The following is a 13333-nucleotide window of genomic DNA, read 5'->3' on the forward strand; positions in this document are numbered from 1 at the left end:
GGGAACCCTGTCACGGTTCTGGGAGGGAGGGGAAGGGGTGAGGGTAGAGGTGCGGGAAATGGGTCGGACACGGTTGAGGGCCCTGTCAACCACAGTGGGGGGAAATCCTCGGTTGAGGAAAAAGGAGGTCATATCAGAAGCACCGTCATGGAAGGTAGCATCATCAGAGCAGATGCGTTGGAGACGGAGAAACTGGGAGAATGGAATGGAGTCCTTACAGGAGGTAGGGTGTGAAGAAGTGTAGTCGAGGTAGCTGTGGGAGTCGGTGGGCTTATAATGAATATTAGTAGACAACCTATCCCCAGAGATGGAGACAGAGAAGTCGAGGAAGGGAAGGGAAGTGTCAGAGATGGACCATGTAAAGGTAAGAGAAGGGTGGAAATTGGAAGCAAAGTTGATAAAGTTTTCTCGTTCGGGGCAGGAGCAGGAAACGGCACCGATACAGTCATCAATGTACCGGAAAAAGAGTTGGGGGAGGGGGCCTGAGTAGGACTGGAACAAAGAATGCTCGACATATCCCACAAAAAGACAGGCATAACTAGGACCCATGCGGGTACCCATAGCGACACCTTTTACTTGAAGGAAGTGCGTGGAGTTGAAGGAGAAGTTGTTCAATGTGAGAACAAGTTCAGCCAGGCGGAGGAGGGTGGTGGTGGATGGGGACTGGTTGGGCCTCTGTTCCAGGAAGAAGCGGAAAGCCCTCAAACCATCCTGGTGGGGGATGGAGGTATAGAGCGATTGGACGTCCATAGTGAAGAGGAGGCGGTTGGGACCAGGAAACTGGAAATTGTCAAAATGACGTAGGGCGTCAGAAGAGTCACGGATGTAGGTGGGAAGAGACTGGACCAGTGGAGAAAAGATAGAGTCTAGATAGGAAGAAATAAGTTCAGTGGGGCAGGAGCAGGCTGACACAATGGGTCTGCCGGGTCAGTCCCGTTTGTGGATTTTGGGAAGGAGGTAGAAGCGGGCTGTCCGGGGTTGTGGGACTATGAGGTTGGAAGCCATAGAGGGAAGATCTCCAGAGGAGATGAGGTCAGTGACAGACCTTTGGACGGTGGCTTGATGTTCGGTGGTGGGGTCATGGTCCAGAGGGAGGTAGGAAGAGGTGTCTGTGAGTTGGCGTTGAGCTTCTGCAAGGTCTCATCTAAAGTAGGCTGCCTCTTTAAAGAATCAGTCAGGGTGAGGCAGTGCAATTAGTATTCATCTGAATGGTAGCACTGTTGTGCACAATCTAGACAATGAAAAATGTATAAAAAGGGATTATTTTTCCTGTTTCATGAAGTGATTGGCCTTCTGGTCAAGGCTGCCATTTTCCCTACAAATCTCAGCTTCTTGTTACTCTCTGCTGGCAGCCAAGGTTAGGTAGCAAATAATATACTTCAGCTACCTTTCAAAACTTGAGCAGATACCAGTCCAAATTGGGGGAGGAGCCACCTTATCTGATTTAAAGAAAGAAAAACACTAATATTGTAAACGTAAAAATATTTTAATATCAACCATATGGTCACAGTGTTACTTGAGCAATCACCTACACTCAGATCAAGGTTTGTCAATTTTCTTGTTTCTGCAATCTCTGCGGAATGAGTTTGTACTGAAAAGTTATTTTGATATCCAGCATATCGAAAGTAGTTGCAGAACATAAAAACAGAAAATGCAGGTCAGGCAGCATCTGTGGAGAGAGAAACAAAGTTAACATTTCAGGTCATTGACCTTTTGTCAGAATGCCAGACATTAGGGATATAACAGGTTTTAAGCAAGTACAGAGGCAGGGAAAGGTTGTTGGGGAGGGATGGGGGGGTTAGGGATGGAAAGAACAAAAGGGAAGGTTTGAGAAGTCAGGAGTGATTAAATGATGACAGGGATAATGGGCAAAGCAAAAGTGGGTGGTAACAAAAGATGCCTCTAGAGGAGTTGTAAATGACAATAACAGAGTCATTACCAGTACCTGCTGTCTGAAAAAATGGGAGCAGTAGTTATGATCTAAATTGTTGAACTCAATGTTGAGTCCAGAAAGCTGTACAGTGCCAAATCAAAATATGATGTGCTGTTCCTCCAGCTTATAATGAGCTTCATTGAAACAGTATAGGAGGCCGAAGTCAGAGTAGGACGGAAAATTAAAATAGCAAATGACCGGATGCTCAGAGTCATGCTTGAGCACTCACTGGAGTTGTTCAGCAAAGCAGTCATCCAGTTTCTGTTTGGTCACCCCAGTGTAGCTGAAGAGCCACTGTTAGCTGTGAATTCAGTATTCTAAACTAAAAGTATAAGTAAATTGCTGTTTCACCTAGAAGGAGTGTTTGGAGCCCTGGACTATGGGGAGAGGAGGCGAAAGGGTAAGGGTTGCCATTTTCATTCTCAGTCTGGCTCCCACTCTGTCCTCTCTGTCCTCTGCCTCCTACACTGTTCCAGTGAAGCTTGAGGAAGTCATCTTTCAATGAGGCACTTTACAGCCTTTTGTGTTCAACATTGGGTTCACCAAGTTCACATCATTACTGCTGTTATTTTATTTGGACAGCATCTGTGTGAGCAGTGAGAACGAGCCTGAGTAGAAACAGTGCGAGTTAATGATAGGGAACCTGAGTGGAAACAGTGCAAAAGTCAGAGAGCGAGCCTGAGGGGAAACACTGCAAGAGTCGGGGAGAGTGTGAGCCCATGGGGAAAGGGCAACGCATAAAAGTGGTAGAGCTGATGGGAGTCAGAGTGAGTGGAGATAAGTCAGTGTCAGAGCGCAACTAAATGTGGAATACTGAGAAAGAAATTCAAAAGTGACATCACAGTCGCAGAGGAAACAGATTGGTGGTTAGCAGGTAACTGTTAGTTTTTTAGTTTGTTTTATTAAATTGTTCATTTTTCACTGGCGAAATTCACTTGATGGTTGTTTCCATTGTGTTTTAGATTGATGGATATGATTTTCAGTGCCTTTAATCTTTTACTATTTTAGTATCAGTCTTTTAGAGGTCAGTGCTAAGAATTTTATAGGTCTCAGTGTCTTATATGTCAGTTATTTTAGATTTTAGAGTTCAGTGTTAAATATTTTTAGTGGTCTGAATCTCCAGTGATTTAGAGGTCAGTGGATTGACTACCATGGCAGGCCAACTAAGATCTGTTGCATGCACATCCTGTTCTATGTGGGAACACCAGGAAACTTGATGCATCCTGGATAATCAGTTGCTCAAGCTGAAGGTCCAAGTTTGAGTTTGAGGAGCGGCTGGAGTCACTGCAGTGTATCCAGGTGTCCAAGAGTTTCCTCGGACATACGTTTCAGGATGTGGTCACTCCACGGCTACAGAGGTGCAGGAGGTGAGAGAATGGGTGACCACCATATAGGGTAGGAGGAAGAAACAGGTAGTGCAAGAATTCCCCAAGCCACTGGCAATCACTAACTGGTTTTCACTTTTGGAACACCAAGGAGGGTAATGACTACTTGGAGGAATGCAGTAAGAATCAAAAGCCTGGCGCGACGGGAGATTTGACTGCACACCGGGGAAAAGGTAGCAATGCAATATTCATTGGAGATAGGGGCATAAGCAGGTGTTTCTGTAACCACAAACGTGATTCCCAATTGGAATGTTAGCACCCCTGGTGCCAGGTCAAAGGATATCACGGAACAGGTACAGGATATTCTGCGAGGAGAAGGGGAACAGCCGGAAGTTGTGTCCTGACAGGAACCAATGATATAAATAGAAAACTATTGCGGTCCTTCAGGCAGAATTTCAGGGGTTAGGAAAAACATTTTTAAAAAAGACCACAAAAGTAATAATCTCAGGTTTACTTTGCCAACAAATTTCAAAGCTGTGTAACAAAAAAAGAGTAGTAATAGGAGACTTTAATTACCCTAATATAGACTGGGAAATCATAATCCTAGGGAAGGAGAATAATTTCTGATGTGTGCACAGGAGAAATTCCTTTTTCAATATGTCGCCAGTCCAACAAGGAAGGAAGCAGTTCTGCATCGGGTTCTGGTTCATGAAGTCGGGCAAGCAAAATGTGTTACAGTCGGAGATTAACTAGATAACAACGACCATAACATAATTCGCTTTAAAGTAATTATGGAAAGCGACGAGTAACTATCAAAGGTAAAAATGCTCAACTAGGGAAGAGCTACTTTCTGTGATTTAAGAGACCTAGCACAGGGAGATTGGAAAAGGTGATTCCAGGGTAAAGCAGTAATGGAGCAATGGAGGGCATTCAGGGAAGAGATAACCCGGGTGCAAACAAGACATATTCCTTTTGTAGGGGAAAAGTAAAGCATCAAAAAACTAATGTGCCCCAGATGATGAAGGAAGCAAAAGTTAAAATAAAACAGAAAAAGGGGGCTTATGACTAATGTTAGGAGCAAGATTCCGTTAATAACCAGGAAGATTATGGAAGGTATAGGAGGAAATTTAAAAAGTTAATACCGAAGGCCTAGAAAGGTTATAAGAAAAGATCAGCAGGCAACATTAAATTGAAACCTAAAACATTTTATAAACACAAAGTGTAAGTGATTTGCTAAGGAAAAAATGTTGGGCCTATTAAGGACCAAAGGGAGATCTTCATTTCAAGGCAGACGACATGATGAAAGTATTAAATGAGTACTATGCGTCTGTCTTCACAAAGGAAGCAGATAATGTGAAGGTTACATTAAAGGACGAGAAAGAAGTTATGGACAGGATAATAATAAAGAGGATGTACTAAAAGAGTAGCATTTTTGAAATTTAGTGAGTCACCTGGTTCCAAAGGTCCTAGGTTCCTGAAAGAAGCAAAGGTAGAAATAGCAGAGTCATTAGTCACAATCTTTTAATTCTCATTGAATACAGGAAAAGTGCCAGAGGACTGGAATGTTGATAATGTTATACCACTATTTAAGAAAGAGGAGAGGGATAAACCAAGAAACTACAGCCGATCAGCCTAACATTGGTAGTGGGGAAGTCATTGGAAGCCATTATCAGGGACAAAATTGACTTATATTTGGAAAGACATAGGTTAATCAAGAAGAGTCAACGTGGATTTTTTGAAGGTAAATTGTGTCTGACTAATTTGATTGAATTCTTAACTAACTGAGCAGGTTCATCAGGGAAGTGCAGTAGATGTTGTATGTATGGACTTTTGGAATGCATTGGACAAAGTGCCGCACAAGAGGCTTGTGATGGAGCGGGAAGCCAATGGAACTAAGATAGAAATGGTGCCATTGATACAATATTGGCTTAATGACTTGAAGCAAACAGTGGTGATGGATGTTTTTCAGATTGGGAGGTGGTTTGCAGTGGTGTTCCCCACTGGTCAGTTTTGGGTCAATTACGCTTTGTAATTTTTCTTAACTACCTAGACAGGTGTAGGGAGTAGCATTATAAAGCTGATATGAAACTTGGCAAATTAGTAGATCATGATGAGGATAGTTACAGGCTTCAGGATGACAGACAGGTGGGTGAAGTGGGCAGAAGTATGGCAGATGAGTTCCATATGGAAAAGTGTGAAGAGATGCACTTTGGGAGTACTAATATGGAGACTGTAAACTGGAGGTGGCAGTTTTTTAAAAGTGTAATCGAGCAGAGAGATTTTTGTGTCTGTATACACAAATCCTTAAAGGTGGTAGGGCAGGTTGGTGGTTAAAAAGGCATATGGGTTATTTTGGCTTATAAATGGAGGAATGGAATATAAAAGCAGAGACCATGCTAGAGTTTTTTAGAAATCACTGATTAGGCCTCAGCTGGAATATTGTGGATAATTCTGGGCACCACACTTCAGGAAAGATCTCAAGGCACTGGAAGCAAAGGAAGTTTACTGGGCTGTTACCGGGGATTGGGGACTTCAGTTGTGAGGAGAGGTTGGAAAAGTTAGAACTCTTCTCCTTGGAACAGAGAAAGTTAGGAAGTGACCTAATAAAGGTTTTCAAGATGATGAGAGAAGTTTTGATAGAGTAAATAGGGAAAAATATATTCCCTCTGGCAAGTAGGTCATAAATTCAAAATGATTGACATAAGATCTAGGGGGGAGAGGAGATTCTTTTTCACTGAGTCAAATGCGAGCACACCATTTTTCAAGAAATACCTGATTCCTCTGAAATACCTGAATGCTTTATCTGAAAAGGTGCTGGAAGTGATTCCATAAATAATTTGGAACTTACAGGGTTACAGTCAAAAAGTAAAGATGTGGGACTTGGTTTAATTGCTCTTTCAAAGAGCCAGCACAGGCATGACTGGCCAAATGACCTCTTTCTGTGCTGTGAGTTTGTATGATTCTGCTGGTGTGACTTACGGCTCCTCCAGACCCATTTTTGTTGCTTTACCTGCCCTATTACCATTCCCTTATGCCTTGCCCCATCGTTCATTTGTCATTTAATCACTGCTGCCTTCCATCTCATCACAGACCTTCCCTTTTGTTCTTTCCATCCTGTCCCTGTACCTGCTTAAAACCTGTTGCATCTCCAACCTTTGCCAGTTTCTGAAAAAAGGTCAACAACTTGAAATGTTAGCTCTGTTTGTCTCTCCACAAATACTACCTGACCTGAGTATTTCCAGAATTTTCTATTTTTGTTCAATTTCCAACATCCGCAGTAGTTTGTTTTTGTCTTAAAGCATGTGAGTTAGTTGCACGAGTGATTGCACCCTGTGGAATCAAAATTGAACCTGTGATCTGATAGTGTTTAAAAGGAAAAGTGCTAAACAGATAAAATTGGATTTCCTTCAGCAGATACAACCATCTTTTGGCACTGATTATTGTGCATATTTTTTAGAAGAAAAACTAGGTTAAACTGAATCTAAAAGGAAAAGTACTGCAGATGCTGGAAATCTGAAATAAAAGCAAGAAATGCTGGAAATACTCAGCAGGTCTGGCAGCATTTGTGAAGAGAGAAGCAGAGTTAACGATTCAGGTCAGTGACCCTTCATCAGAACTAAATCTAATCTTGCTGGTTCGTATGTTCTGAGGATTCCAGTCAGATTTTTTGTTATTCCAGAGGCATAATGTTGAATGCTTGTGCCTTCCTCAGACCAGACATGTTTTGCATTCTTTCTTGAGGGGGAATCAAGGAACAATAGGATAACTAATCTGGAAGGCTTGACGAATGTAGTCTGGATACGGACATCATTCTTTATACTTGATCAGAGCAATAGTTTTTGAGTGGAATAATGCCAAAAATCTTTTCTCTCTTATCCTTTAACTAGCTGTAGTGCATAATGGAAAATTAATCAGAAGAATCCTTTATATCACTAGCACTGCAGGTTATGTTTTTGCTGATATATCACATATGATCTTATTTTAAATTTATCTTATAAATATACTGATGGGGTGAGATGAAGCAGCGTGGGAGGAGGTTCATGTTAAGAATAAACACTGGCATAAACCAGTTCGGTCAAATAGCTTATTTCTGTGCCATAAATTCTATGTAATATATGCCACTTATTTGCACCTGTGTTACAGTTAGTAAATATTTGCCTGGGGAATCAAGTATTTCTTGAGAAATGGTGCGCTAGCGTTGGTCTGTATGATTGTGATCAAGTAAAGTACTTGTGTGAGCCAATAAACTAAGCAATTGACGTTTTGTTTCAGATACAGTACTGTTAATTGTGTCTTTCATTATTCCCAATAGAATCATTGGAATTGAATACTTTGGCACAGGTAATACATATTTCTGTTTTATACGATTATTTTTTGTAAGTACAATACATTTATGTGGTTTGAAAATTAAAACATCATTGTCAAATTATGTACACTTTTTAACTCTTGATTCTGTTTCTTTCAAGCCACCATTACCAAAATTTGCAGAAAATAAACAGAAGTCAGGTACAACATAGGATTATCATTTGAATGCTTAAGAAAAGAAAGAGTAATTTTATTACTTGTATTTTTTTCCTTCCAGTCAAACGTGCTCTATTTTTCTTCTGTTCCAGATTTAATTGCAGAGCTTGGCTTAATTGGTGCAGGTGATACAGAAGGTAATTGTCATAGGTCTTAATAATGACACAGTCAAGTATCATTATTAATATGTAAGTTATTGAAAAGGAAAAATGAACAGGTTTGAACAGATTGAAGGAATGAGTGATTGCATGTAGAAGACCCTCCTGTAGCGAAACGTTTGGCTGTTACTATATGAATACTCAACAGATCTGAATTACGGTTGCTGGCTACCTTGCTATGAATCACAGAGGGTAACCAGAGCGAAACTGCATGTGCACTTGGATGTATGCATAGACAACTAATATTTTATATTAAGAGAACAGACAATGTTGTGCTCTCCTACAATTTAAAAAAAACTATACTAACTTTAAAGGTGTCTAAGAAGTCCAGTGAACCGCCAATATGCTTCTAAAACATGGCACTTTGCTAGCTGAAGTTGTACCACACCAAAGTGAAGCTCTCGCACTTGATTTTAATACAGTCACAAGATAGAATGCTGCGTTCTCTTATATGCTCATTGAAACTACTTCACGTTGACACGAAACTGAGATCATATGATATGTATACTATTTCTATATTATTTTGATATCTTCAGTCCACGCTAACAATGGATATTTTTTGAGAACCAGGTGCTTAATTTTTGCATGATTTTGTCACTTCATGACATTTCATTACTTTTTGCTTACTTTGGATATTTATAGACAGACAATGGCAAAATACATATTGCATATAAAGAAAAAGTTAATAAAGCAGTCTGGTGGAGTTGGGGGGGGGGGGGGTGGGGGGGTGCGCGGTGTTATGTGGATGTTATTAAAATCAAACATTTATCCTATAGAGAAGGATGGAATTTGTGAAGCATCTTTGGGATGTTCTACATTCAATATGTTCTCTTGAGCTAGACCTTCATTTTGGGGAGCTTAAAAGCATTTGAGATGTATTCATGATTGCTGCTTGCCTATGAAATATGGTGATGTGCCTGCGCAAGTCTTGGAATTGCTAACTGATAGCATCTAAAATGAGAAAGAAAGACTTACATTTGTATAGCGCCTTTCACAACCACCAGATGATGGGACGGCAATTTAAATACTTAAATAAATTAAAATAATTGCATTAATGAATCTCACGTCTCCTCCTGATGTCCCACCGCGATCTTAGTCCCGGTGGCTGGCACTGCCACACCTTTGGATCAGTGGGATCAATTTAGCGTCATGGGTGTAGGGGATGGTGGGAAGGGCTGAAGTTGAAAGGTTGTGCAGTTTTGGGGAGGGGGTGCGGTGGGGTGGTGGGGAAGGTCAGATCGTAAAGGTAAGTGTTTTGGTTGGGGGGGGGGGAGGGCTAATAATTAATTTAATTGTTATTGGGGGCGTGGGAGAGGGGCAAAAGAGATGTTTTTATTTATTTAAATTCAAATTCCCTTTAAATATTTAAATTTCCCTGTAAGGGTTGATAGCCCTTTAAAAATGGCGTCAGCACCTGCGAACAGGCAGCTGGCGCCATTGCTGTGGATGGACAGCCCGCCCCTTCCACATGGTCGGGAGGGGAATGGCCAGCCCCCACTATTTAAATGAGCCGCTGCGCTTGGAATCGCGGCAGGTGTTTGACATGCGGCCCACACAGGTGGGCTGCCATTTTTTCCGCGGGGACGGGCTTATAAAAATCAGCCCCTAGAGTGGGACTTGAACCCAGGATCTTCTGACACAGGCGAGAATGCTACCAACTGAGCCTCAGCTGATGCACAGTTGTCACAAGGCGAAGGAGGCAGTGAGCACAATCCGAAAAATATGCTGCTACGCATGTTCAGACAGTGTTCCACATTGAGCTATCCTGGATAGCAGTCTGGGAGGGCACAGAGGACATGATAGGACTCATAATACCTTCAAATATAGGTATGTACCCACTGGAGGATCAGTTTGCCCAGGAACAGTTAGGCAGGCATCTCTTACTGCTAGCCACAAAATGAAACATCATGCACCCTCCCCCTGCCCCCAGGCCTTGTAAGTAAGTGTAGCCCAACTCCCAACAAATGCAGATGAGGCATCTGTGGATATTCACCTGTTTAAAGCCAGTAATGCAAAGACTGTGCCTGAAACTCTGAAAGCAGTAGGCCAGGGGTCTGCAATCTTAATAGCAAGAAGAGTCATTTTTTAAATTTAGTAAAAAATGCAATATCTTAAGAGCCCCAATGCTACTACTCAAATGCCAATAATAATGAAAAACAGGACAGAGGTACATTTCAACATTTTAAAGGTCTTTTACAAAATGTTTCTCGCAAGTTAATAAAATTTTTAAAAAACGAAACAAGCCATTTAATTATTTTCAAAATGGGTTTGATCAACCAAGATTGGGGGCCGCACCTGAGTCTTCGGCGTGTGGCCCCTGTGCCACAGGGGTTGCAGACCTTTGCATTAGACAGTATTAAGCCTATTCCAGAAGCTAAATTGAAACAGAGCACAAGCTAACAAGGATTTTTTCTGAATTTCCAGGCATAGGACAGAGGGCCAGCTCTTTATCAGGCAGAAACCTCGATCACCCTGTGCCCTCCAAACCTGAGCGATGCTGCCAAGCTGCCGTAACCCTAAAAAGCTTGAAATTTCAATTTGTGCTCAATTGCACTATCCATCAATGTGTCAAAAGGTCTCCTAAAAGTACAGTGTAACAGAACTGTACATAATTTTACAATACACAATGGAAAGACTAATTTTTCAACTTCAAAGCTCCCAGTCCAAGCCTTGCCTGCTAGTTATGCATGTTGAAAATTTGAGTATACATGTGTTTATTGTAAAATTTGTGGGTAGGAAATACTTCATAGCGCATGCACAATTTTTCAATATTATATCCCAACAGATGAAACTCAATTTATTTTTCTTCAGGGTGGGGGTGGCAGGTGAGGAAGGAAATAGGAAATTATTATTCATTAAATAGCAAGAAATACACACCAATTTCAAATTGCAATTAATACTATTTTAGTGTCTGATGAAGGAAGATGCGCATTTATCGAACACATCTCTGAAGCATACAAACTGTTTCACATGTAATGCATTTTGAGATAGTTTCTCAGAGCAACACGTTCTGGAACCGACCAGAGAGCAGGTTATATTAGACTTGGTATTGTGTAATGTGACAGGATTAATTAATGACCTCAGAGTAAAGGCACCTCAAGGTAGCAGCGACCACAATATTATTGAATTTTACATCCAGTTTGAAAGAGAGAAGAGTGGGTCTAAGACTAGTATTTTAAACTTAAATAAGGGCAACTCTGTGGGCATGAAAGCTGAGCTAGCTGAAGTGAACTGGGTTACTAGGCTAGGAGATAGATCAATAGAGAAGCAGAGGCAGACATTTGAGTGGGCAGAAATCTGGCAGAAAGGAGTATAATGTGGGAAACTGAAGTTGTTCACTTTGGCAGGAAGAATAAAAAATCAGTGTATTACTTAAACGGAGAACGACTGCAGAATTCGGAGATGCAGAGGGATCTAGGTGTTCTAGCACACGAGTCAGAAAAAAATTAGTATGCAGATACAGCAAGTAATAAAGAAGGCTAATGGAATGCTGTCCTTTATTACGAGAGGAATTGATAATAAAAGTAAGGATGTTATGCTTCATTTATACAGGGCATTGGTGAGACCATATCTCGAATACTGTGCAGTTTTGGTCTCCTTATTTAAGGAAGGATGTAAATGCATTGGAGGCGGTTCAGTGGAGGTTTACTGGATAGATACTGGTATGAGCAGGTTGTCTTATGAGGAAAGGTTGGACAGACTGGGCTTGTTTTCACTGGAGTTTAGAAGAGCGAGGAGAGATTTGATTGAAATATATAAAACCCTGAACGGTCTTGACAAGGTGGATGTGGAAAGGATGTTTCCTCTTGTGAGTGAGTCTAGAACTAGGAGGCACTGTTCTTATGTTGATCTGTGTTTGGTGATATTGGCTGGGATTTTACAGGGCTCCCAATGTTGGACTCGGTAACAGGGCGGGTGGTGGTGCTGGAAGATTGTTCCAGCAGCGGCTTGCCACGGATTCCAAGGTCAGGAGGATCGGGCCCGAACTTCCTGGCGGCAGCAAGGCTCCGTGACAGGACCTAAATTTAAATAATGTTAATTAATTAAATTAATATATTTAAATAAACTTACCTGCAATCTTACAGTCGGACCGTGATCTTCAGAGTGGCGGCCAGCACTCGGGCGCCTTCACTTTCCTGTCTGGGGAATGCTGGCGCCGCAGTGGTGGGGAAGGGGGGAATATAAGATTTTTAGTGCGGTGTGTGGTGTCAAATTCTCATCATTAGTGTACGGAATGGTACGAAGGGGTGACCTGTGCATGTTTAGTGTGGGGGGAGGGAGGGGAAGGTCATGTTTGAAAGCTAAGTGTTTTGGGGGAGGAGATGGGCAAATAGCTATTATTTGGAGGGTGGGAAAGGGGTGATAGATCTTTGATAGGAACAGCAGGGACAGGAGGGTTTACCTTTAAAAATGTAAATTTGCCGACAGGGCTGGCTGCCCTTTAAAAACAGCACCAGCGCCTGTGCACAGGCAACTGGCACTGTTGTCGGCGTCGGAGAGCCCTCCCCCTCCATGTGTTTGGTGGGGTGGGGGGTGCAGGCCAACTGGTGTCTTTAGTTTAGCCACCGCGTGCAACATCATGGCGGCGGGCAGTCCGGGTGCTTAAAATCCAGCCCATTGATTGGGGGAGGGATCTTGTTTGAGACACCAGAAGAACCCACCTATTCTTCTTTGAATAGTTCACCAGAACTGACAGATGAAGCTTTAGGTGGCATATCCTAACAATTACGCATTCCCTGAGTGCTGCAATGGAGTGTCAACATATGTTATGTGCTCAAATTCTGGAGTGGAACTTGAGTTTATAACTTTTGCAGAATGTATTTCAATGCTCGTAGTATTTTGGTAATAAAGTATGGATTTTGTTTTAAATAGATGCCTCAGATTGGGACTCTGTCAGTGCTTCTGGTAAAAAGCTATCGTCTGATGTCTTTAATTTTACGTCACAAGTAAACTTAAATAGGGAAGATGGCAAACCTGCACTCCAGCCATTTCAGTCACCAAAAAAAGAGCTGTCCAATACCAAGATCCTAATAAACAAACCTAAGTCAACTTCTGAAGAGACCACATGTGTCCACAAAACATCACAGTCTCAAGGCTCACCTGATTCGTTGAAAACTAGGTTGGCTTCACATCCTTCTGTGCAATACCAAGTTGCTCCTGAAACTCTGCTCAACAATTCCATATCAGTTAAACAGGAAAATGAAAATGGTATGTATGATGGAGTTATGTTTTATTTTTACTGAGCTCTAGACCCTCGTTATTAATCCATAATGCAAATATAAAGGTAGATATTCCATGTTACTTCTTGTACAGTTAATTTATTTCAGTATAAGGTTACCCCACAAGGAGAAAGTAAGAGGTTACAAACCTTTGTGTGTTACTGAACTGTGAGGAAA

General features: G+C 41.7%; 1 protein-coding gene across 8 annotated transcripts in view; it reads left to right on the forward strand.

The window, feature by feature from the left end:
- si:ch211-272n13.3 (ankyrin repeat domain-containing protein 26) overlaps positions 1 to 13333 on the forward strand; it is a 260148-nt gene that overhangs the window by 107685 nt on the left and 139130 nt on the right. For all 8 annotated transcript variants that reach the window (XR_010976854.1, XR_010976855.1, XM_068050522.1 and 5 more), the window contains 4 exons: positions 7571 to 7599; positions 7725 to 7764; positions 7872 to 7916; positions 12810 to 13145. Coding sequence is in view for 6 of the 8 variants with exons in the window: in XM_068050522.1 (XP_067906623.1) it covers positions 7571 to 7599; positions 7725 to 7764; positions 7872 to 7916; positions 12810 to 13145 (450 nt within the window). In the remaining 2 variants the exon portion in view is untranslated. The remainder of the gene's footprint in view (positions 1 to 7570; positions 7600 to 7724; positions 7765 to 7871; positions 7917 to 12809; positions 13146 to 13333) is intronic.

Source organism: Heterodontus francisci, chromosome 18 (genome assembly GCF_036365525.1).
Source record: "Heterodontus francisci isolate sHetFra1 chromosome 18, sHetFra1.hap1, whole genome shotgun sequence".
In the NCBI taxonomy this organism is placed as follows: Eukaryota; Metazoa; Chordata; class Chondrichthyes; order Heterodontiformes; family Heterodontidae; genus Heterodontus; species Heterodontus francisci.